A 26,644-nucleotide genomic window follows, 5' to 3' on the forward strand; every position below is an offset into this window, starting at 1 on the left:
CTATTTTTGTAGGAATGTTTCCTTCCTTGTGAAACTTTTCTCTTTCTTTTTTCTCCACTATTTTCACACATTCTTTTTTTCACTAACCCTTTTTCATTTTTTATAAATTCGTTACTCTTTTTCATTTTATTTTCTCATGCTATCTATAGTAGTGTTTTATAACCATTATATTAATTATTGATTTTTTATTTTAAATTTAACGGCTGAAAAAACAAAAGTTTTATTAATTATATTTCTAAATTAATGATATAATTAAAATAAAATTATTCTTAACTCAAATGTTGTCTAATTGTGATTATGCACTGAATAATCAAATGAGATAAATTTATTTTAGGACATCTAAAAATGATCTTTTCATTACAAAAAATATTTTTCATGGAATAATTACAAAAATATGTGGTAGGGTAATTGTCTTTTATTTAGCTTCAAAAATTACTAAAATACTTTTTTTGTACAAAAAATCATTTATGACTCTATAAAATTCAAAAAATTGTCATAATACACATAAATGGGTAAAAAGTAATATTTAACTGTAATGAACAAAATGTCCTTTTTTGATAACATGAAACTTTATATTTTTTATTTTTGAAAAAAATATTTAAATATGGGCTAGACAAATTTGAGTTTTTGCACTTATTTTCTTATGATTTAAAACCAAATAAATATAATGGTTGATCATAAAAAATATCTAGCATGATAAATAATTAATTTGAAAATACATCACAAAATTAATGACTTATGAAAATAAAATAAAATGTGAATAGGTAAACTATAATTTAATTTTATCTAGTTAGTTAATATTTGGGTTTATCTTCCTATCATTTTTAATGACTTCTGCTTATATAATAAATTGATTGGACTAACTTATATTCGAGTTTGACCAACCTTTACCTTCATAAAATTCTATATGGTAACAAAGTAGTTTCATCCCCGTAACATGTTTGACTACTAGTTTATTGTTGAGGTTCTTTAAATTCCTAACTCTAATTAGTCATTTCCCTTTGTTGTGTCATCTTATGTTAGTATTTATTCACTTTTTTTTTATTCAACCTAATAATTCCAAATTTCACGCAAAAGTCATTCAAATAAACAAATAGCAACATGCTCCAATACAAAAATACACTTTCTTAGTTTATATTTATTGGTTTCTCCTCACATTGATGATCATTTCAATTATAGTTTATCTCCAAGTAATGAAGTACATAAGCACTAACTTCTTTTCTCATCAACAGTCATTCCGATCGTGATTATACCAATGAGTTCTTTTCTTTAAGTTTATACCATGTAAAATTTTATGAAGATAAAGATTGGTCAAACTCGAATATGAGTTACTCCAAATAATTTATTATATAAGTAGAAATTGATACAAATAATAGGATGATAACCAGAAATAATAAATAATTAGATAAACATAAACTATAGATAAAATCAAATAGAATTATAGTAATTAAATCATATATAGGATAATATTTTATCAATCCAAATATAGCCAACATTCACACAAATCATGTAAATAAGGATAAATTTGAAAAATAGTAATTAAAAGTCTCTTGAATCCATTGAAAGTCTCTTGAAAAATAGTGATCAAAATAAGAACGATAAAAAAATTCAATAAATGAGATAGACATAAAAGAAAAGAATAAAACATCTCCTCATATCATGAGATAACTTATCTCCTTAAATTCATTGATTGTTTGAAGGAGATAAGTTATATCCTGATATGAGGAGATACTTTATTCTCAAAATAGAAATAAAGATATTATAACAACAAAGTTTTAATCCGAGTAAGTAGGCTATCAGCCTGTTTCGTATTTCATGCTCATTTTGCTCGCAAGCTTTTCCTAAATTGGCGATCCATCAATGACTTATATGACTCGATGGCATACTTATCTCTACCCTCATTAAAGAACCATTCTATATAGTAGCATTGGCAACACGACACCAAACACCTCTCCTTAAGTTCTTCAAAAAGCTTGTTGGCCTTATCGAAATTCTCCAAGTGAAGGAAACCAAAAATCAAGTTATTATAAACCATGGAATCAACGCCATGACCTTTATTCAAACATCTCGTGTAATAAGTCTAGTGCTTCGCCGACTCGATTTGCCTCAATAAAACCTTTAGGGCATGTTTGGTTGCAATGAAAATAGAAGGAGAAAAAAATAGAGGAAAATATTCTTTTCTATCATTTAGTTTGAGAGAAAACAAAGGAAGGAAACAAAAAAGGCCAATGGGCTCACTAAATTTTTTCTTCTCATATACGGTGTGAAAATGTTTGGAAAAGTTTATTTACTCTTAACTTATACTTGATAATGTTTTTTTTTGTTTTTGAACTGTAATTTTATTTTTTCTTTCTTTCATATAATTTAATTAAAGATAATATTTTACTAACTTTCCTTTCTTCAACTTTCAATCCATTCATTTTTTTCTTCTTAAATCAAATACAGTGTAAATCAAATTACAACTTTGTTAAAATAATTAATTTATTTCTTAAATCAAATTTCAAATTTATTATTCATGTGACAAAACAAATAGGGATGACAATGGAATGGGGCGGGGCGAGCACGTATATTGCTCTCCCGAGCCCATATCCAATGTAACACCCCGAAAATTACTCCATAAATATAGTGTTAAAATATGGGTAAATGTTTTTTTTGAATAATGTAATATAAAATTAGTTTCCTTATATTCGTTTCCTTTTCGGGATATCACTTTAAGTAACGTAAATTGCAGAAAATCATAACCACCAAATGGTAACTAAAAACAACCCAACATATCTTTGAATAATTCTTCATTGAACGAGCGTGAAACGTTAGCACGAAATACAAGGTGGAATGAAATCTTCGCCTAAACTGAAACTATACAAAATAGGCTAAGTCATTCAACACATCGAAAGTATCTTACACAGATACCCTACCCAAAAAGCACAACAGAAAAAGAAATAGCTTCTAACGGCTAGCTCCAGTGTCCGTGGGTACGCTAGAACAATCGCTTATATCCTCCTCCATCTCAGATTCAGAGGAGAGGTCTACTACCTCGATGGAGTCCTCTATGTTGATTAACTCCACACAATCCTCCTCTTCAGCTTCCAACTTCTCCTCAGTCTCCATCTCCTCTTCCGCTTCCATCTCCTCTAGTGGGTCATAGGCTGAATTTTGTAACCTAATTCTCGCTCTCGCATTTGCATGTGGTTCAGGCATGGTCCATCGAGCATCTCCCCTCCACGGTGGGGAACAGATCACACTATCCTAACTCCTACGCCTCGTAGATGGCCATGCAGCAGCTGGTCTGCGAGGAGTCACATACAATAGGTGTCGGCATTCGATCTTGCAAAATGAAGGAAGCCTCTAAGTTCGTGTGTTGGGATGGGAAGGGCATCATGGAGCCATCACAATCCATCTCCAACTCTAAGGCACAAGGGCTCGTGTAGGTGTAGCGGTTTCCGTCAATCCTCCATGCCCTCTCCTGGGATATCGAGAATCAGTAGCTCCGAGTCCTTGTGGAATGGTCCATCTGAACAAAAACGCGTACCAAAGACAACCAGAAAGAAAATAGAGTAAGACATCTAATGAATATTATTCATTGACAGCGTGAAATTATATAGAATATCACATCCACAAATACACACATAATATACACAAAATATTTCATATACTTAATGCAAATGATGAATGATGTTATAACTCAGACCATGAGGATCAATATCCACGAGCTCAATGTATGAATGCTATGTTTATTTCATCCATCCTTACACCAATATCCTCCCAATAAACTATTCAGAAATAACTGAGAGTACAGGTCCCATAATAAGCCGATTTGAATGCACCAAAATTATTCCTCACAAAGATATATGATTGATCTATTCCAAAAGAACTGTCCATTTCAGGATGGTGTCATCTCAAACGCTTTCTCTGCATCCCTCTCATCGATCCTGATTGCAAAGAAGGGTTATTAGAGCTTGTCTAGTTTTTGCTGTGAGAACTGTCTGACCCAACATAATACCTCATCCAGAAATACAAGGGATTTGTCTCACCTAGACTCTCCCTCAACACTTTGCTGACGAATCACCCATCATCATCCCTCTCAACATCGTTGGGCTCGTCCATCTCCCATAAATTTCCTCTCCACTACTTCATTATCCATAATGAGTATGCATACTAACCGAAATTAGATGATTAAATCTTTTAATCATTATTTTTCATGACCGGCCCAACCTAAGACATCTCCCAAAGGAATGCTTCTTGTAGGACCCAATCTTACATCATCACATAATTGAGGAATAACCTCCTTACCACTATGAATCATCGTTGAATTACCCTGGATGACCATATGGCCAACCCTCTTACGGTCAAAAAACCTCACTGCGTGGTATCGTGCAATCCTTTTTGGGCATCGCCCTAATCACGACATCACCGTCGGAAACCTTGCCCTAATAAGGTGCAAGAACAAAGGTAATTGTATATGTTTTTTGATATGGGCACCAAATTCCTCACTTGAGCCACTGTATCTCCCAAGTATTAAATAAACTTCTCACCCAAGCTAGGGCTATTGCCTAAGCAATTAGTCAATCAAAATAGACTCAATTTACTGCTTGGCTCACGCCCAAGTGAGAGATAGTCGCTCAAGAGATAAATCCACCAAAAAATGATCGAAATCACTGTCTGGTCGTCACCCAGGCGAGGGACTGTCGCTCGGGTGCCAAAACCTCCGAAAACAGGCAAAACACATTGCCTGGCCCTCGCCCAAGTAAGGTTGGCTCACCCAGGCAGGGTGGTCTAGTGGCCAGGACCACTCCCTCGACCTTTTGGGCCTCTAGATCGAATATCTCCATTGTTTTTTTATCCATACGTGTTTTAATTTTTCGAGTGGTGTTCCTTCGTGGTTAACTACCATATTACTTGATATTTTAATCTATCCTAAGGCATACAACTTAAGAAATTATCTGTACTCAATCTAGGCACGCAAACATTTGATTAAGTACGAGTTTCTTAATACACAAATATAACTCCAAACTTTTGAGGTAGTTTAGGAGATCCTGGTATCATATTCAGACACCACTATCTCACGATGTATTCTCCCTCACCTTAGGTTGTTGAGCGATTGATTCCCTTTAAGTGTGAATGGGTAGGTTGTCCGACATCGGAAGCTTCAGAAGTAAACGCAAAACAAATTAGTGATTTGCAAATTAAATTTTTTACATGATAACCCTAAGGTAAAGACATTGTTTAACCTATTTATGAACTCAATCGCTTTCATCCATCCGGTCCAAAATTCATATTCTTGAACCATCATTTATCCTCGAAAGTCTTGTTCACGATTTCCGTCGTTTTCAAGGTAAGATTTTAATAAAGTTTACACTTTTATTACCGCATAAATTTATGCTTTCATGGAGACTTTTTAAGTTATACTCACCACTTTAAGGTAAGTTTCTTAATCATAGTCCATACTTTTAAATCAATATCTCCTAAGTTGACCTTACCACTTTAAAGCAAGTCATCTTAAGTAGATTCCATACTTTGTATAATAGTTTTCCATGGTCATTTCAACATATTCTTTCTAAAACAACTACAAGTGTTGATAGTGTTGATCACATACTTAAAACAACATTTTACATCAAGATATCATTTGTTAGTCTTACCACTTTAAAGTAAGTTAATTAAAGTAGATTCAACAAGTTTCATGATCATTTCAACACCTACAAATTTTAGGATAACCGCAAGGGTTAATATGTGTTGATTTCATAATCATGAACAACATAATAAAAGTTAGCATTTTTAAACCAAAATATCATTTGTTAAACTTACCACTTTAAAGTAAGTTAACTAAGGATGATTCAACAAGTTTCATGATCATTTCAACACCTTCAAACATACCCACAAAGGTTAATAGGTGTTGGTTTCATAGTCATGAATAACAATGAACCATATTTTCAACAAAACTCATCCAACTTATAAAAATCTAACTTAGAAATATGGCAAAATAAATACTTTCTATCTTGTCCAAGACTATGGTTACTCAAGCCAAAAACAAGTGAAAAATTCAAACTTTACATGGTTCAAAACTCCTTAAAGGTTCCTTTGATTTCATACTCATCCCCTTTCACTAAAATCAACAAAATGCATCCTTTTAAACACTAAAAAATAGCCCCATGAATAACAAAGAGTTCATGGTTTCAAAAACAACTTTCTAAGTTCAAGAAAGCACATATTCAGAGTTTTGAGCATAAAAAGAGTTAGGAAGATTATTTGAAAATTTCAACGGCTGAAAATATTCTTAACATACATATATACATCATATTAAAATTTCGTAAATATCTAATGGTTAGATCTTAAAGGATGAAGAATAAAAAATGAAGTACTACCTTGAAAGTTCTTAGAAATTCAAAAGTGAAGAGAAACTATGAAAATGTCAAGTGTTTTCTCCAAGCTAGGAGTTGGCACTTAAAGAAAAGAAATCAGATTTTAGAGAGCGGAAAGACCAAAGGATTTTCAAAAAATGGATTGTGTAAGAAATAAATGAGTGATTTAAGGGATTTTGTGTAAGAGATTTCTATTTGTGCTTGTTTGACAAGCAAGTTTCACTCATGAAAGTGATTTGACCTCTTCGGTGAAACATTCATGATTAAACCATGTCCGAGTATTGTTGGCTAATACTCAGTCGGATATTAACAATCTCCCAATTTCGGTTTACGGTTAGAACTTCGAAACACGGAATTCGAAGTGAAAAATATTTAGAAATGCATTATGGATAAACTTTATGTCTATCTTAACTCGAAATAATATTTCGAAGCCAATGGCGCAATTATAATTCGATTCCGAATTACGGAACTCAAAACACATTTTTGATGCCGAATTTGGGACCGGGAGCAGCTCAAAAATTTTCCTTCACAGAAAATTACAAAAATTGACCACAAAATAGGAATTCACAAAACAAGACTAACACTCAACTACGGTTTAGCCTAAATTAGCACCGATTAATTTCAAAAATTAATTGTTAGTAAAATAAATAATTAATAAAACATACATAGAAAATTCACAGTGTTACATCCAACATTTTGTGGATACCCGTAAGGATAGATTTTAGTTGCTAGTATCCAACGAGTTTTCGAATTTAATTATATATTTTATAATTATAATATATAAAAAAATATTAGATGTATAATAGGATATTTCAATAATTAAAATTATAATGTATAAAATATATAATTAAAAAATAAATTTATAACTATGTTGAAACCTACGGGATAAATATCATGATATTTGTACTCACTCATAAAGCTATTATTGTAGATATGTGATATATTTTTTTGTTAGTTTCCATGAGTTGGATATTTTTCCTCCCTAAAAGCAAACCAATACAATGAAATATGGTGGGAATGGGGATCACATGTATCCATTTTTGTCCTACTATGTGTCCGCACTCATTTAGAAAGTCTCATTTAATTAAAAATAAAAATCATAAAAACAGAAATTAATATTTCTATATTATTTTGTGAAGTTTGATTGGTTAGAGACATAAGACATGATTTTCTTTAGGCAGATGATTCTAGTTCTATGGTGGGACTCGTGCTTTTATATTTCTATCCATATCATTTTCATTATTAATTATAAATATATTTTCCCTCCACATTCTTTCCATTTTCCATACCAAACAACTAAAAATTCATCTCATTTTCTATTCATTTTCTTCTCATAACTTTTCTTTCATAAACCGAATGTAGTGTTAGTGAGGTGGCGATATATATAATATGAGAGGGACTAAAGGGGCATTGGCAATGATGTGGCGATAAACCTAAAGAGCAACATCAACACGACCCTCATCATAATGAGTATTGATAACATTGTTGTAAGAAACAATGTTAGGAACAATATTTGATTGATTGAAGAAAAAGTAAAAGAGGGCAATGGCCTCGTTGTACTTCTTGGCGCGGTACATGGCAGTGATGATGTCATTGCAGGTGAAGACGATGGGGCAGGTTGAGGAGAAGATGGAGTGGCGGGCGACGATAGAGGTTGCATCAAGATGTCCAGCTTAGATGAGGAATTGGACATGGTTGTGGAGGCTGATGTGTGGGCCAACAAGCGCAGAGGTGGTGTCAGGGAGGCGGGGAGCGTTGGGGTCACGCGGTTGAGAGTGGCGAGGAGGAGGATGGATGGCGTTAAGGTGAGGCATGATGCGGAGACGGCGTTTGCGACAATGGCGCTCGGCGACGGCTTCTTCGGTAGAGGAAAAGGCAGATGATCGAGATTGGGAGATGAGATGAAGAGAATGATGGTGGAGGAGATAGGAGGAGGTAAGGCGAAGGGAGCAGAGGAGGAGGAGGTAAGGCGAAGGGAGCGAAGGAGGAGGAGGCGATAAAGTGTCATTGTTTTGGTTGGAGAAAAGAAGAAATGTGCACTCAGTATTGTCTTACACCCTACCTCGCTTACATATCTTACTACTTCAAAATATAAATTAACAAATCAAATTGTAACATATCCACGTCCCTACAATTTCAGTTCAATGGTTCAAAATAAACCACAAAATTTACTCCAAAATTATTTTTCTTTAATATAAATAAAATTCAATAAAATTAATTTGTTAGACATATTCCAAAATTGAAACATTCAACAATAACAGGAATGATAACATCATGCAAGAGCCATGGAATCCTTATCTCTTGCACTTAATCGGATCATTAAAAAGGATTTGGGTCAAGTGTCCATACCGTATACATGTGGAGAGTTATAAAGTGGTTTAAAGATAATAATAAAAGGTTTTAGTTTAAAGATAATAATGAAAGGTTTTAGAAACAAAGTGTATGAAGTTGTGACTTCAAATCTCATCCAAAACAAATTTGAAAAAATGAAGAAGTTATAAAGTTCTTTGATAGTTAGGATGAAGGAGATTAATGATTCGAATTTCACTCATACTAAATACTAACAATTGTCAATAAAAAAATTCATACATTAAACACACTACTAATATTACCTAACACCTTTCCCTATAGACCTCCTCTATACACTACTAATATTACCTAACACCTTTCCCTATAGACCTCCTCTATTCATTCACGAGTTTTCGTAGTAATTTGTTTTTTGGTGTATGATTGTCCCTCTCAATAACTGTCGCTCATAGGAATCGAACCCTTGACCTTTTGGTCATTTTGAGGATCTAGCAGGGCCTTACACCACTAGACCAACACCTTGTTGAGTTTTTTGTATCCTCTTACCTTTTGGGTAATGAACTAATTCATTTTGGAGTATGTGGTTGTTCCTCCCATAAGTGTCGCTCACCGGAATCGAACTTTTAATCTTTTAGTCATCCTAGATATCTAACGGATCTTACATCATTAGACCAACGTCTTGTTGGTAAACTTTGTTGGTTCGTAGCTACTCAATTTAATTCAAAAGCATGTTCTTTTATTGGGTTCAGTTTATTTTATTTCATTTTAATTAATGAAAACTTACCTAATTACTATCGAACTTACTAGATGAGATTTTTTTTAAAATAAAAAAAGCATTTTTGGAAAGAAAATAGCATTTTGTTACCAACTGGAGTCGAAATAATTTAAATTTTCAAGATGAATAAATATCTTTCAGACTATTCAATCATAACCACATATTTACATACCAAGTGGGTGAAAAAGTCTAAGATTTCACATTTATCGTATAGTCAAACGAAGAAACACATCCTTACCTCCTCCCCTATTTACACCATGATTTAAGGGAATGGAACTAAACCAAGGCAAAAACAATAATGGCAAACGGGTACTGTCCCACCAATCAATGTGATGTTTTATTCACCAAAATCTATCTCATGCAATTTGATTTGTGTCAATTTCAAAAGTTGGCTATGAACATGGATGGATAGATGGATGGACATTGAACAAAGTAGACTAAAGTCTAGTCTGGTTTAGCTGCTGCTGCTGCTGTTGATATGGATCAATCCAACATTTGTCCATCTTTGCAGCTTCTCTCCACCTTTTCTCAAAAACCTTCATTTCATTGTATGACTGCATCCTAACCTGCATGTATAACAAAGTAGCAATGCATTCATTGTTTTATTCATTCAACAAAAAATAAGGATAAAGACTATCTCCAATGCTCTTAATTATAACCATACTTACTTTCGGTCTATCACTATCTCTATCTGAAAAATTTGATAGTGCCTGTAATCAACCCAAAGGACAAACCTTTGTTAATTAATTAGATAGTTAGTTAAAACAACAAAAAATATCATTTTCCATTTAATATACTACACATGCCATTTGAACTAGGCGGGGAATTGAGTTATTGTTATCCTTAAGATACACACTAAATATAAAAATAGAGTTTAAAATCTACAATCGTCAGTATAAAGTTTTTATATACGGTTAGCACATCATCCATAATTGATTATATTATTTTTATTTGAGAGTCAATAGTATTTAACATATAAATGATAGATGATTTGCTGACAATGTAAAAAAAATACTTACAAGAGGTATACATATTAAATCCATAAAAATAAGACCACTTGCCTCGTTGCCATTTGAGCCACCAAGAGTGGGCAGACCCAAATGAACTATGTATTCTGAATCAACCACACCCACATTTCTCATTCGATCCCCCTGAAGTATAATGTTTAGATAAATATGAATGAGTAACAATTCACAGTGGTCAGGGGGAGGAACTATTTAGCAATGTAATGAATATGCAATCAAACCACCTGAGCACAATAACCAAGCTGCCTATCCAGGCCCCATGAATGGATTAAGTCATTCTGTACACGCAAAGAAAGATAAACATTACTATAACAAGAAGAAACCATGTTTCAGAATTTTTTAATTTAAGTCAGAAAGTAATATCATCATTTTCAACAATAATAACTTATCATAATTTTCACAATATGGTTAAGTTCCATGTTGACATGGTTTTCCCTCTCGTAAGGATCTGTTGTCCTAAAACATGTCCCAAACTCTGTCCCAGACTAATTATTTTATGTCACGTCACTTTAAAAAAATTAAATATTTATAATTTTATCAATTTTTCTTCATTGTGATTGGTTAGGAACGTGGTTGGAGACAGGTTAGGATCCCCATCCATCCATACCTGAATCAAATGCCATACGCACTGCCAAGATTTTTTAGAGAACACTGGTGCCATCATTTCCACCCAACTGCAAAGAAATTTCTTTCCATAATAAATAACTAATCCTATTTAGTAGCACAAAAGATCAGAATATAAATAATAATAAAAGTTTAGAGAGAATAACCCAGAATACAAATGTGCAACTGTTTACCCTATGCAAGGAGGAGCAGTGCTATGGTCATCACACCTTCCACTGCCTTTAAATTTATAATACCTTCTGCATAGAGATATAATAATGCCAAAGCATGGTTAGTATTGTTTGGGGAAACAACTTCCACATGTGTATTAGGGGAACACATCTTCTTTAATACAAAGTGTATCATTCATATGTCATCATTTATGATTGATCAGAAAAATATTTAATGATCAAACTTTTAACTTAAATACAACTTTTTCAACCAATCACACAAATTACACATAAAGTAACACACTTTATGAGACAGCTAATATTTTGTGTTTGAGTGTGCACATATATTAGGAAATTTATCCCGAAAAATGACAAGGAAATGTGTAATTTTCAAGTTCATTAGCAGAGTACGGTGTTGGTTATTATGCTGTAATAACGATGTAGATCTACCAACGCAACACAGTTTTTCACAAGAGTTAGGTAGAAATAAGATTAACCTGTGCACTTTTGATCCTTTTTGACGAACTGTCAGTGGATGATGTACTTCTGATTTACCAGGATCCAGTGCAGGTTGTGATATCTCAAGTCCTTCTTCTTTAACAATAGACAAATACCTACCAAATAACCAGCAAGTTAATAATCACTGTGGACAACAAAACTATCATCACTAATTCACATATTATATGTAGGTAATTCAAATAATAGAGTAAGAATTTTGTATTATAAGTGTATGTATTTGTGCACACTCATTTTTTTTCCAGCCCATAATACTTTTTCAAGAAAAATGACTATTTTTGTTATTTTCTATTGACATTTTTTTTTGGGTATTTTCTATCGATATATTTTAGGTATCATAAAGTAACCACATTATCTATAAATAACCATCATTCTACTTTTTCCTTAACCACCATCCCATGTTTTTCCTACCCACTCTTCTCTCTATTATCCCACACCCACCTTCTCTTTTGTCAACTACCCTCTCTTATTAATTGAAAAAAAACAACACATGGAGATGATTATGGATTGAGTTTCCCATGGTGAGAATTAAGTATGAAGAACTTGTATTATCAGAGAGATAGAGAGGGTATATGACTGACGATTTGTGAGCCTTATTTCACAAACAATTACTGTTTCATTCTCACACAACTCATCCCTTTTATCCAATAATTTTAAATCTCCTATTCCTAACCTAAATAAAACACCCCAAACCACACTATACTCATCCTGTTTGGTTATGTTGGAGAAAATGTAGAATCCATATGATACAAGGTCCTTCATGTTGGACGTGTTACCATGTACATTGGTTAAGAGAAGCTTCATGGACGCCCCAATCTCACACAGTGTCTCATTTCTTAGTCACTTTGGGGATACTTGCTACATTGCCTTGAGATGATGCCTCATATTCTCTTCTTACTCCTTGTCCTATTCCAACGAGGGAAATGGATATATTCACTCCATACTTCTAATTAAAGCATTCTCTTTCTCAGCATTTTGATGAAATTCCCATGAACCACTCTAATTGCCAACTTAGTATTTTATATTCCTATTATGCATTCATTACTACTTGCTCAATGTGTTCAAAGTTGATAACTTATACCTACCATTGGTCTCAAATGGATCAGGTACCTTTCTAGTACCTATTGAATGCATTTATTATATAATAATCCTAATTGTTAAAACAATCCTAACAAATTAATATAAAAAACAATTTTTTTTAGAGCCATGTGATCTATAAAAATAAACCAATTTGTTTACAATTGGATATAAACTTTCATGACAGTAGGTATTTCACTGTATGTCCGGTGGTAGTCATGGTTGAGTTGATTAGTACCTTGCGTAATTACTCATTTTTATATCATATAATATAGATTTTATAATAATATTTATTAATCAAATTTATAAAAAATAATTTAATTCCATAAATAGAATGTTTTAATGAAGTTTCTATAACAAGGTTACAACTTATATTGTGTTTTTGTCTTGGCTTCGAGCCGAGAACCAGTCCCAGTAACTTTTACTGTTTCTGCTATATATCGAAGTGGGAATAGGGTAGAGTATCTACAGTGGAAAACAATGTTTTTATTCTCATTTGAGTCTCACACATTATTTTTATAGTTTATTACAACTCTTCATAAAATAAGAACAACGTTTACTTTTTTCTTACAGTGGCAAACATCATTCTTATTCTTATTTGGGTCCCACAACTTAGCCTACACTTTTATATTTTACAATAAATATAGTAAAATATCAAGAATAATTTCTTACTTATTAATAAATTAAAAATTACTATAATTTATTATAAATATTAGAATCAATTATAAATAAAAATATAATTTTGTTGTTGACATAAATGCAATTGGTAGAATTTTTGTTCAAAGAAGACAAGTTTGAGTTCTTTGATTTTTTATTATTAATTTCCGTTTTTGCACAATTTTAATTTTTGTAATGATTCTGGATTTTTTGATGTTTCTAGATATGTTTGTGCTTGTATTTATTCCGAGATTATGTATTTTCATTGATTTTCTCTCTTCAACAATGAGTGTTCTTATTTAGTCACTTTTGTTCTTATTTAGTCACTTTTATTCTTATTTAAGAACAAAACACAATGAGAGATTAAACTCGGCATACGTGTAGGAGCGAACAAGAAGAGTTGTCACAAGCAGCTTTTAGCGTCAACCACAAGAAGTTGTAAAGAGTAGCTTGAACCTTTGCTGCCTGAGTTACATAGCTGACTGCGATAAGGAAGGTAGGAAGCATCCCCCAGGCCTTATCGAGGAAAGAAATGCTGCTTGCTTTTTTGGGATCTTTTGCCAGGATACAAGACGGCTGGCAATGAATCGATTTCTTCCTCAGTCGCTGCAGTCACGGATTCATCTGTTGAGGCAGACCCTTTCATTCATCATCTCGCACCTTCCCTACCGGACCTATTCCCGTACTCTTGGGCCTTCAAACTCTATTTCTGATCTATTTCTTTCTTCTTAGCTTAACTGGCTAAATGGATTTCATTACCATTGTAGAATAGAAAATAATAATGATCTTATTCTCTTAAGAACAACCTTAAGAACAACCACTGTGAGTGCTATAAATAATGAATGTCGACTCTTCGTCTGTTAGTTTCACTTCAATTAAATTCAAACCAGTTCTAAATTTTTAATCCAACCAAGTTACCAATTTTTAAATCAGAACTATGTAGTTTTGATTTCCCTATTGCACCTTGGGATCGTAAGAGCAAGATGAAATTTTGTCAAACACAAATAAAATAAAATATTTTATTTAAACAATTTAATTTAAATTAATCAATGATATTTAGTTCATACAATTAGTTAGGATACCATTTAATTATGGGCGAACGGTGTGCTAATACCTTACTCGATCTATACCCGAGTCCTAAACTCAAACTCTAGTATAAAAGACTAATTTATCCTAATTTGCGCTTAAATTAGTTTTTCACGTTTAAACGGTAGAAGATGTGGTGGCGACTTCCAAAGAGATTGTGTAGCCGTATGAGGATGTCTATAAAAAGTTGAATTTTAAGAGACAAGCAAAAGGGCTTACCTTTTTGCGTCAAAATTGTCAACAAGAAGGTCCTCGTCCCATAGAAATATATAATTGTATCCAGCAACTATGTCTGGATGCAAAAATCGTTTGGCAAACCACCTATACCATCACACGGCATTATTTTGTTCAATAATTACACATGAATTTAATTTTCAGAGTGTTTGACTATAATTTGGGAAAACAAATTAACATATGAGCTGATTATACCATTTTGTTTGATTGATAGCAGATACATGTATGGCATGATTACTCCAAGCCAAATTCTTCCATCCATCCAAAAAACCATCATAATGAAAAAGCATCACGACAAAATCACTTGAAGGAAACTACCATCAGAAATATCACTCAGCAGATATAATATTATGAGCTTTAGATCAAAGAATAACTGTATAAGGGAAGGAATTATTACCTTTTCAACAATTTTGTTGACAATTTCTTTCTGTTTAACTCCTACTGTTATAGCCAACAAATTCGATGGGTGCTTTGAAATTCTCTGAAACAAAAAAAAATGCAAAAGAAGTGTCAAAAAAATGTATAAGAAAAAGTATGAGTACATAAAGAAAATTAAAGGTAGGATTCAATATGTTCACCAATAGTGTAAGTATTTTTATACTGTCGGTAAATCATTCACCATTCATATGTTAATTATCGTATACTCTCAAACAAAAATAATAACCGAACATACACTGAGGTATTGACGGCGATTCTCAAATATCGCATAACAGAATGGGATACGATGAGATAGAATGCAATAGAAACAAAGATAGAGGGAACAAGTTACCTACTCTTAATTGTCAAAGTGAACCCTTTCATTCCGAATACATAATTCGGAATTAATCAAATCTCCCCAAGTAGGATTCGAACCTACGACCAGTCAGTTAACAGCCGAACGCTCTACCACAAATCAATAATACGAAGGATTTTAACTTGTAAAAAAAGGATAAAGATCATTTTATACTCATTCGTGTCTCAGTCCAAGAAAATGGCCGAGGAAACTTGGCCATGACTCATGGAAATGACCGAGGTAACTCAGCCTTGACTAGAGGGAATGACCGTGACAGAGTGCCCTTGGTGCACAAAAATGACCAAAGCAACATGGGTGTGGCGTAGGAACTTGACCGAGACAGATTAAGCTTCACGCACAAAAATGACCGAAGCAGCATGGGCGTGGCGCAGGAACCTGATCGAGACAGATTGAGCTTGGCACATGATATTGACCGAGGAAACTAAGGTGTGGTGCTCATAGCTGACCGAGAAAATCCAGCCAAGCTGACCGAGGCTGATACACCAAACTGGCCCAAACAAAAAACCAACCAAGCTGACCGAGGCTGATACACCAAACTGGCCCAAACAAAAAACCAACCATGGACCATCCCAAGCATAATCCATAACTTTTAATTTTTAATTAAGCACAAATGTACTTTTTAGTAAATTTTTATCATAGGGTTAAATTTCATCAAAAGTTACTTAAGTTAGTTAGATCCTTTTTAGTTTGCTTGTTTCTTAAGCAATCACTTCTATACTATAAAAAGGTAGTTTGATGTTATGATTCAATAACAAGAGAGGTATAATTTAATTCAAAATCGCTTTATGGTTTATGGTATCAGGAGTTTTTTCTTTTTCCTCTCTCTTCTAAAAACTTCTTGGCCACGAGCCTTATGCAACTTTGGTCAAGAATCCTGACCAATCTCATCAAGAAAGCCCTTCCTTGGCCAAGAATAGAAGAGCTATTCTCAACAACTCACCACATCACTTAGCAACAAGAACAAAGCACTCAAGCACATGGCCAATCTTCTAGAACCAGAACAGGTTCTGCCACTCAACACAAATGACAATGACATACAGAGTCCCTTCTATCTCCATCCAGGAGAGAGCCTTAGTGCAATCTTGGCATCACCTCCACTGGATGGTAACAATTATCATTCATGGATTAGGGCCATGAGGAGAGCATTGTCTACAAAGAACAAATTCAAATTTGTGAATGGCGCAATCAATACACCAAGTCTGTCAAGTCCAAATTATGACATGTGAGAAAGATACAACAACATGGTTGTCTCATGGATTACAAGAAGTCTCACACAACCAATTGCTCAAAGCATAGTCTACATTGACAATGCTCATGAATAATGGTTGGATCTCAAGGAAAGGTTTTCAAAATGTGACTACTTCAAAATATCAGATTTACTTCAAGAACTACATTCAATAAAGCAAGGAGATAGAGCAATTTCAAACTACATCACTGACATCAAGACCTTGTGGGATGAACTTGAAACTTTAAGACTAATGCCTTCTTGTGCATGTTACGTCAAGTGTCATTGTGGAATGGTTAAAATGATGCAAGATCAGAGGGAAAATGAGTATGTCATCTGCTTTTTGAAAGGCTTAAATAATGAGTTCAACACTGCAAAACACAAATCTTACTTATGAAACCACTACCTCGGATAAACAAAGCCTTCTCTCTTTTACACCAACAAAAGAGACAACTCAATGGTTCCACAAGTTCTAAGACTTTCTTGAATCTTGCAAATGACAGATCATCCAACAAACCTGATAATACACAACAATGAAGATCAAGACAAGGTGGACAAAGGGGTGGTTTCTTGCAAGGTAGAGAAAGACACACAGTGGAATCATGTTATTTTAAATATAGATTCCCACCAAACTTTCAATCAGGAAAAAGCAGGCAAGAATCAAGAGCAATAAACATAGCACTAAGCAGTGACCAACCACATCAGAAAGATGTAGTGCCACAAGGAAGTTTCAATGGCTTAGAAGACAAGAAATTTAATTTTGGAGCTGAATAGTATGAGCAACTAACTACCTTATTCAAGAGCATTGTAAATCCAGGAACTACATAGTCACACACAATGTCAATCAGCTAACTGTGGATCCAGCCAATGCAACATAAAATAATCCAAACCAAGAGGATCACCGTCCATCAGGTAACTCTACATATTGGATTTTGGATACAGGGACCACTAACCATTTGTGCCCTGGCCTGTCCTTATTTGTTGCTCATCACAACATAAGGCCAATCGCAATTGGCTTGCCTAATGGCACCACTGTCCAAGCAAAAATAGCAGAGGCAGTAAAACTTTCTAAGTCAATTACCTTAAATAATGTGCTATATGTGCCACAATTCCATTACAACTTGCTTTCAATTCATAACTTATTAACTCCCTACATTGTAATCTAATCTTTGATAGTTGCACATGTTGCATTCAGGATATGATTTCCTTGAGGATGATTGAACATGTTGAAGTGAGAAATGGATTGTATATGCTTAGAAGCTTATCTAGTGATAAGATAAGTAGTTTTCATAATGTAAATAATCTACAAGCAATTTCTTTCTTTGATTTATGGCACTTCAGATTGGGACATCCATCAATAACTACTTTGAATTCAATTTGCAAAACATGTTCATATGTCAATTTTAATGCTGCTAATGTTTGTGATTATTGCCATTTAGGCAAATAGGCTAGACTTTCTTTCCCACATAACATGAATAGATGTGAGCATGCTTTTGATATTATACATATGGATATTTGGGGCCCATATCAAACACCTCTATACATGGCTATAGGCACTTTCTCACAATTGTATATGACTATACAAGCCATACTTGGCTCTACCTTATGCGAGCCAAGTCTAAAACCAGAAATTTGGTTCAGGACTTTATTAGGATGATCATGACTCAATATGATAAGGTTATCAAGGTCATAAGAAGTGACAATGGAGCTGAATTTAACATGCCTATGCTTTACATTGCTCATGGCATACTACATCAAACATCCTATGTGGAAACCCCACAACAAAATTTAGTAGTAGAAAGAAAGCATAGACACCTATTAAATGTCACTAGGACTTTAATCTTTCAGTCCAAACTATCCAAGTCTTTTTGGTCTTATGCAGTGCAGCATGACACACATATAATAAACAGACTCCCTAGCCATATCCTTAAGAACAAGTCTCCTTATGAGATGTTACACAATAAACCATTAAACCTTTTGTACTTAAAGGTCTTTGGATACTTATCTTTCCCTCAACCCTTACACACCATAGATCTAAACTCGACCCCGAGACTAGAAAATGTGTCCACTTGGGTCATAAACATGGTAATAAAGGCTACAAACTCTTTGATCTAAATACTAGAGAGATTTTCATCTCTAGAAATGTTATTTTCTATGAGCATGTCTTTCCCTATAAATTGTTGGACAACAACAACCAAGACACCTTGGTAGAGGTAGACAACATTTACAATTTCCTAGAAGAAACTAATTATTATAGCCCTCTGCCTACTCCCAACCAAGGGGATAACAATGACCTAGAATTAGCAGCCTCAACCCCTCATCCCGAGCTTACTAACCTACACCCTCAGACCATTAGGAGATAAACCAAACCTAGGTAAACACCAACCTACTTACATGATTTTCACTATAATCTCATTTCCTTAAAACCTTCACCTACAACCAATCCTATCATAAAATAGGGACCTTATCATCCTCTTTCGTCTGTTCTATCCTATCATGCTATCACACCTGCACACTTAAACCATATGCTCTCCATCACCAAAACTATTAAACCCAAATACTACCACGAAGTTGTCAAACATGACCATTGGATAAAGGCTATGCAAGATGAACTGAATGCTCTAAAACTCAATCATACTTGGACTATTGTTGACTTACCTGCCAACAAGAAACCTATTGGATCCAAATTGGTTTATAAAGTGAAATATAAGGCAGATGGCTCCATAGAAAGGTATAAGGCTAGACTAGTAGCAAAAGGTTATAACCAAAGGGAATGAGTAGATTACTGAGCCACCTTTGCACTAGTTGTTAAATTAACAATTGTTAGACTACTCCTTGCCATAGCAGCCTCACAAAAATGGGTTGTCCACCAATTATATGTCAACAATACCTTCTTTCATGGGGAATTGAATGAGGTTGTCCATATGAAAATACCACAGGGTGTGATCTGCAACTCTCCCAACAAGGTTTTCCAATTACATAAATCCTTGTATGGATTAAAACAAGCTTGAAGACAATGTTTTACGAGATTAACCAAAACTCTTACTTCAATAGGCTATACTCAATTACATCATGATCATTCTCTATTCACAAAGGCCATGGGTATGGACTTTACAACTTTATTAATTTATCTTGATGATCTAGTTTTAGTTGGCAATAATCATACTGAAATCACATATGTTAAGAATTTCTTACACACTTGTTTCAAGATCAAAGATCTTGGTAATATAAAATATTTTCTTGGATTGGAGGTATCTAGATCTATTACAGGTATCCTCTCTTCCAGAGGAAGCATGCATAAGATGTTCTATCAGATACAAGATTTTTGGCATGTAAACCAGCACCAACCCCAACAATCAAGACTACAAAATTACATCAAGATGACTCACCCCTCTACACTGATCCAGCTTCTTACAGGAGGCTTGTTGGAAGGCTTATATATCTCACTAACACAAGACCATATCTGAGTTATGTAGTGCAACAACTTAGTCATTTCATGAGCCAACCAACAACCAAACACCATCAAGCCCTGACTCAATTATTAAAATACATCAAGACAAACCCAAGTCAAGGCCTCTTCTATGCATCTACATCCCCTTTCAAACTAAAATGATTTAGTGATTCAGATTGGGCAGCATTTATTGATTCCCGAAAATCCATTAGTAGGTCCTGCATCTTCCTTAGCAACTCCCTAGTTTCTTGGAAATCCAAGAAACAAACCATTGTGGCACGATCATCTTCTGAAGCGGAATATCGTGCACTTGCAGCAACCTCATGTGAGATTCAATGACTCAACTGCCTACTCATCAACTTCAGAATTCAATTAATCAAACCAACATTACTTTACTGTGATAACAATTCGTCAAGACATATCGCAGCTAACTTAATTTTTCACGATAGAACCAAACACATAGACATTGATTGTCATGTGGTTCGTGAAAGATTACAGTCCAACCTCTTCCACCTTCTTCCAAACCAACTCGTTAGCAACTTGCAAACATTCTCACTAAACCACTAGATCCATCACCTTTTGAAGTATTTACTCAACAAACTGAGAGTAATAAATATATACTCTCTAGTTTGTGGGGGATATTGAAAGATAAGCATGATTCTCATACCTTGCCAGACAAGGAATTTAAGGCCACACTCATCGCCCGAGTTTGCAATACATGGTCAGAAAATGATCGAGGAAACTTGGCCCTGAATCATGGAAATGACCGAGGAAACCCAGCCTTGACTAGAGGGAATGATCGTGACAGATTGCCCTTGGTGTACAAAAATGACCGAAGCAGCATGGGTGTGGCGCAGGAACCTGACGAGACAAATTGAGCTTGGCGCACAAAAATGACCGAAGCAGCATGAGCGTGATGTAGGAACCTGACCGAGACAGGTTGAGTTTGGCGCATAAGATTGACCGAGGAAACTCAGGCGTGGTGCACATAGCTGGCCGATAAAATCCAGACAAGTTGGCCGAGGCTGATACACCAAACTGACCCAAGCAGAAAATCAACCATGGGCCATCTCAAGCATAATCCATAACTTTTAATGTTTAATTGAGCACAAATGTATTTTTTAGTAAATTGATTATAGAGTTAAATTCTCATTAAAAGTTAGTTAAGTTAGTTAGATCCTTTTTAGTTTGCTTGTTTATTAAGCAATCACTTTTGTACTATAGAATGACACTTTGATGCTATGATTCAATAACAAGATTCAGTTCAAAATCAATTTACCAATGAAAAAATGTCACTTAATTAAAAAGAAATTTTTTAAAAACACAAACTAATATTTTTATATTATTTGGAAAATGCCTATTGACCATAGACATAAGGACATGATGATTTTGGGATAGAGTACCTCTTTCTGTCAAAAATACATGAGGAGAATTTAGCATACACTTCACTTACATTTTTTATACCAGAGTCCCATAAGGGACGCATTTCCAAGTTGGAAGTTTTAGCAACAATTCCTTCAGGCAATGCCTCACTTCCAGTAGGCCAGCATTGTCTCTAAGGAAAATGGAAACAGGAGAATTAGAGGTAATTACAAGTAGTTACAGGTCATATAAAAATATGATTTAATATGTATTAATAAACAATTTTTTACAGCAAATCATTCACCACCATTCATATGCTAACCATATTGACTCTAGACAAAAATAATATAAATCAATGGTGTATGATATATTAACAGTGTAAAAAACTTTATACTGAATGTGAATAGATTTTAAACTCATAAAAATAATCTCTTTCCTCCAAAATGACAAACCTCGCATGCAGTGGGTTTTGTATCTGGCATTGTATATAGCCCCCATTGTGCTAATCTCTGCATGTGTGATGCCACCAAATTTTCTAGTCATAGCTCAAATTTCGACGTATTTGTATAAAATAAATATCGTGAAAACGTAAGATTAGTTAAGAATTCAACACATTATTATAACGTGAAAAGTATGAAAGCCTGAAATGAAACTGGAAACCATTTGTTCACAAGAAGGGGTAGACAACTGAAAGCAATCAAATTCATGTGAGAGTAATTGTTAAGTCCAACTCGACCTTGAATTCCAAGACAACTTACATATCAACATCTTCTATTCTTGACAAAACACACTACATTTTTTTCACTTAATTTTTCACTATACTTTCTTATGCTAGACTAGATGTAGTTAAATATTATATTTTATTTATTTAATTTTTTTCATTCTTTTAATCCCTAATATAATAAGTAGTATAATATAATATTATTTAATATAATTTTCCTCTTATCTTGTTTTTTTGTTACTATGTTTATCGTTAAACTTGTTTATAATTGTTATTTTTTATAATTTTTATTTATTACATACATTTCATTACCATTTCTTATCGATACAATGTAGTACTTATTTTATTAACTTAATCTAAATGAGGAAATTACTTACAATCACTATATCGTATTTTGATATAAAAATATTGAAATTTAAACTTGAATTACTCGAGGCATACATGAAATGTGTTTATTTGAATTCTAAAGGTCTTCATACAAAAAATTAGTCACAAACACTTTATACTTAAAGATATTTATATATATATATAGTAAACAAGTCAAAGGAGAACAATTTCTATTATGAAAAATGAAAACATTTAATTGGATCATTATATCTTATTTGAATTATTAAGATTAAAAGATAAAAGCACATAATTTTTTTAAGTTATCATTTGATTAATAACTAAATTTTAATTCTAATCATCTATGTATGATTGTAAATATGTAATGCTCACAGTTTTTATATCAAAATTGTTCTCATTTGAAGCACTTATTTATATATATATATATATATGAAGTGATTCAAGTGGAATTAATTATTATTGTGAAAAATAAGAACATTTAATATGAAATATTGGATCTTATTTGAATCGTGAAGATTAAAAGTTACGCATGTAATCATTTCTCATTTGAGTTGTTCTCACAATAACAATTATTCTCATTTGCATTGTTCTCACAATAACAATTGTTCTCATTTGACTTACTTCCTATATATAAATATAGAGTATAATATTTAGTTATTGTTAGTGCAAAGATTAATACACAATCAGTACATCATCCACTATTCATTTGTATTACTTCTCTTAAATAACATTAAACATGAATGACAAACGATGTAGTGAAAATATATAAAACTGTTACATATATTTTGCCTTAAGTAAATTATGTTTGAATTTCTGTATTTTTATTTTAAAGTATATATTGAAAGTAAGTAACTTCCTAATTTAAATTACCTTAATAAAAAATATATTAAATTGTATCCATAACAAAATGGTAATAAAATCTGTGTAATAAATAAAAAATATAAAAATTAACAATTATAAGAAAAGAACAAGTTTAACAATAACAATAAACATAGTAACAAAAAATCAAGATAAAAAAATATTATATTATATTAGGAATTAAAAGAGCATAAAAAAGTAAATAAATAAAATAAAACATTTAACTACATCTAGGATAAGAAAGTGCGGGGAAAATGGAATGAAAAAATGTAGTGCGTTTTGTCAATATAGTTTTGAATCTTATAATTTTTGTAATCAATCTCAAGCAGTAAATACATGCTATTAAAACAAATCTACTCTCTCGAAGCATATCCAATTTTCTATCTTGATCAATTAAAAAGTATAACTTAAATAAATAAAAAATTCTTAAAAATAAAAATTAATATTATCATACTACTTGACATAATACTATTAGCTAAAGATAGAGAATATGAATTTTTTGGCACATATATGATGAAATACATCGTGTTGATGCTTCAAGGAACAGATAACGAGCGAGCATTATATTCTGATATACAATATACTTTTTTAAAATGAAAAACTTGGGGATAGAAATACATACTTGCTTGTATTCTTTCCCAGTGAATGAATAGCCGACAAAGTAAGCACCACAAATCAAAGAAACTACGATAAGGAAACTCCAAAGAAACAACCTATTCTTCAGGTCAGGAAAAACAGAACCCTAACAAGGGACAAAGATAATGATATTATAATAACTTGCAAAAGCATTGCAATTCCATAAATTAAAAAGGAATTCGGAGAAAATTTATTATCCTAAATAAATGTTACAAATGAATAACATATAACACACCTTCATCTCACTATCATATGTATGTTGCAAGGTTTGAAGATAATTACAGTGTACTTTCAGTTCGTTTGAAATTGAAACAAATATGTCATTTAAAATTTGCTAGAAAAAAAAACAAACAGTAAAATAAAAAATCTTAATAGATTTTGAGGTGGCAAGAACAGAAAACTTAAGAGCTACATTAAAGAAGTAGTTTTGTAATTTAATGATAAGAAACGCTTGTTTCCAGTGTCCTGATCATGAAGGCAACAACTTACACAAAGACACGCACACCACGCTACATTTCCTTATAGTTAATGAAACCCACCATTTAAAAAATGGCTATAGAGAACATTGAAGAGGTATGAATATCATTCAAAGCAAAAAACCTATTTTTGTGAAGAAGATATAAGAACTTACAGTTACAAAATTGAAAGGCTTCATTTGATGTCGTGTTGTAAGAGAAGAAGGTAAAGCATAAAGGCTTGCAAGTACATAAGAAAATCAATGAATAGGGAATAAAAAGGAGAAGTGAGAAGAGAAAGTTTGTCCGGGTAAGAAAGGAAGGAACAACCAAAAAGAAAGAAAGCAAGGTGAGAGAAAAATGTTTATACAAAGTAAAAGAGAAAGAACAAATCAAATAGTATTAAATGGAAAATTTACACATGTGGTGCACCTTGACCGAAAAATTATGGTTTTGGTGCACCTTTTAAAAAAATTACCAAACTAGTATAACTTTTTAGAAATCGGCAATGGGATTGCCGATTTCTGTAATTTTTTTTCTCTCTCCTCCCCCAAAATCGGCACTGGGGAGGGAGTTTTATTACAATATAATTTTTTTTAAACTCCCCCCTAAATCGTCAATGGGGGAGGAGTTTTATACTTTTATTTTTTTTTTATTTTTTTTCTATCCCCTGAATCGGCAACCGGAGAGTTTTTTATTTTTTTTTAACTTGCAGGAGTTATATTATTAGTTGTAGGGTTTAATTTTTCAAACACAGATCCTAACAACACATAACATAATAAATTTTGTCAACCCTAACCCTAATAACAGAACACAATAATGAAAAACACACATAATATTTCTCCGGTTGCCGATTCAAGGGATAGAAAAAAAATAAAAAAAAAATAAAAGTATAAAACTCCTCCCCCATTGACGATTTAGGGGGGAGTTTAAAAAAAAATTATATTGTAATAAAACTCCCTCCCCAGTGCCGATTTTGGGGGAGGAGAGAGAAAAAAATTACAGAAATCGGCAATCCCATTGCCGATTTCTAAAAAGTTATACTAGTTTGGTAATTTTTTTAAAAGGTGCACCAAAACCGTAATTTTTCGGTCAAGGTGCACCACATGTGTAAATTTTCCAGTATTAAATAGGGGTGAGCTGGACCAACTCTTCCCCTTATCAGGTTTGGGATAATAAGGTATCGGGTTTAGGGTCAAGATTTAAAAAAATAGACATAGTTAATATTTAAGATGAAGTAGGGATAAACATGACTCATCATGACTACTCACTTATTATTTTGGATTGTCTCTATTTAATTATATACAGATATTTTTTGTCGAAAATATTGTTAATTATATAATTTTTCATTATATACATAAGATTAACAATATATACATATATCATTTAATATGTCAAATTATATATCCATAATAATAAATAATATTGAGAATATTTTATTGATTTTTCCTTTTCTTTTGAGGAGTGAGTCTCGAGCCCCTTTAGTTGTATCTTTGGTAATATTGCCTAATTGGTTTTTGAATAGGAGTATCACTTATTCTCCTAACTATTTATTTATTTAATCAAATTGTTGCTGATAAAAAAATGGTCTAAGGTTGTGTTCAAGTTTAAAGGTTGACTCAATCAAAATTTAGGGTCGGGTTAGCTTCGAGTCTAGAAACGAGTTTATGTTTAAAAAATGACTTGATCAATATTTAAGGCTAGGTAAGGAACAAGTCTTACGTGACCCAACCCAATCTATGTTCATCCCTAGCATAGTTATTAAAACCGTACCGTACCGGCCGGTTCAACCGGAAAACCGGTGAACCGGTCCCCTAACCGGTACGGTATAGGTGTTGAACCGGCCAAGTATCAAACCGGTCAAAACCGGTCAAAAACCGGTCCAAACCGGTCAAAACCGGTCAGAACCGGTGAACCGGCCGGTATTTTACTAAACCGGCCAGTTTATACACATTTATAACATTTATATATTTTTTTTTTAAAAACTTAAAA

General features: G+C 33.1%; 1 protein-coding gene across 1 annotated transcript; it reads right to left on the minus strand.

Moving 5' to 3' along the window:
• LOC109329047 lies at window positions 9,535-24,711 on the minus strand. The gene is made up of 14 exons (XM_019562710.1): window positions 24,433-24,711; window positions 24,184-24,303; window positions 22,090-22,146; window positions 21,729-21,830; window positions 15,204-15,287; window positions 15,002-15,120; window positions 14,792-14,893; window positions 11,734-11,850; window positions 11,261-11,326; window positions 11,071-11,137; window positions 10,688-10,741; window positions 10,500-10,589; window positions 10,107-10,148; window positions 9,535-10,004 (listed from the first exon to the last, which is right to left on the minus strand). The coding sequence occupies exons 1-14, from the start codon at window positions 24,436-24,438 to the stop codon at window positions 9,876-9,878; spliced, it is 1,155 nt and encodes a 384-aa protein (XP_019418255.1). The 5' UTR covers window positions 24,439-24,711; the 3' UTR covers window positions 9,535-9,875.

The sequence above is a fragment of the Lupinus angustifolius genome, chromosome LG16 (assembly GCF_001865875.1).
Source record: "Lupinus angustifolius cultivar Tanjil chromosome LG16, LupAngTanjil_v1.0, whole genome shotgun sequence".
In the NCBI taxonomy this organism is placed as follows: Eukaryota; Viridiplantae; Streptophyta; class Magnoliopsida; order Fabales; family Fabaceae; genus Lupinus; species Lupinus angustifolius.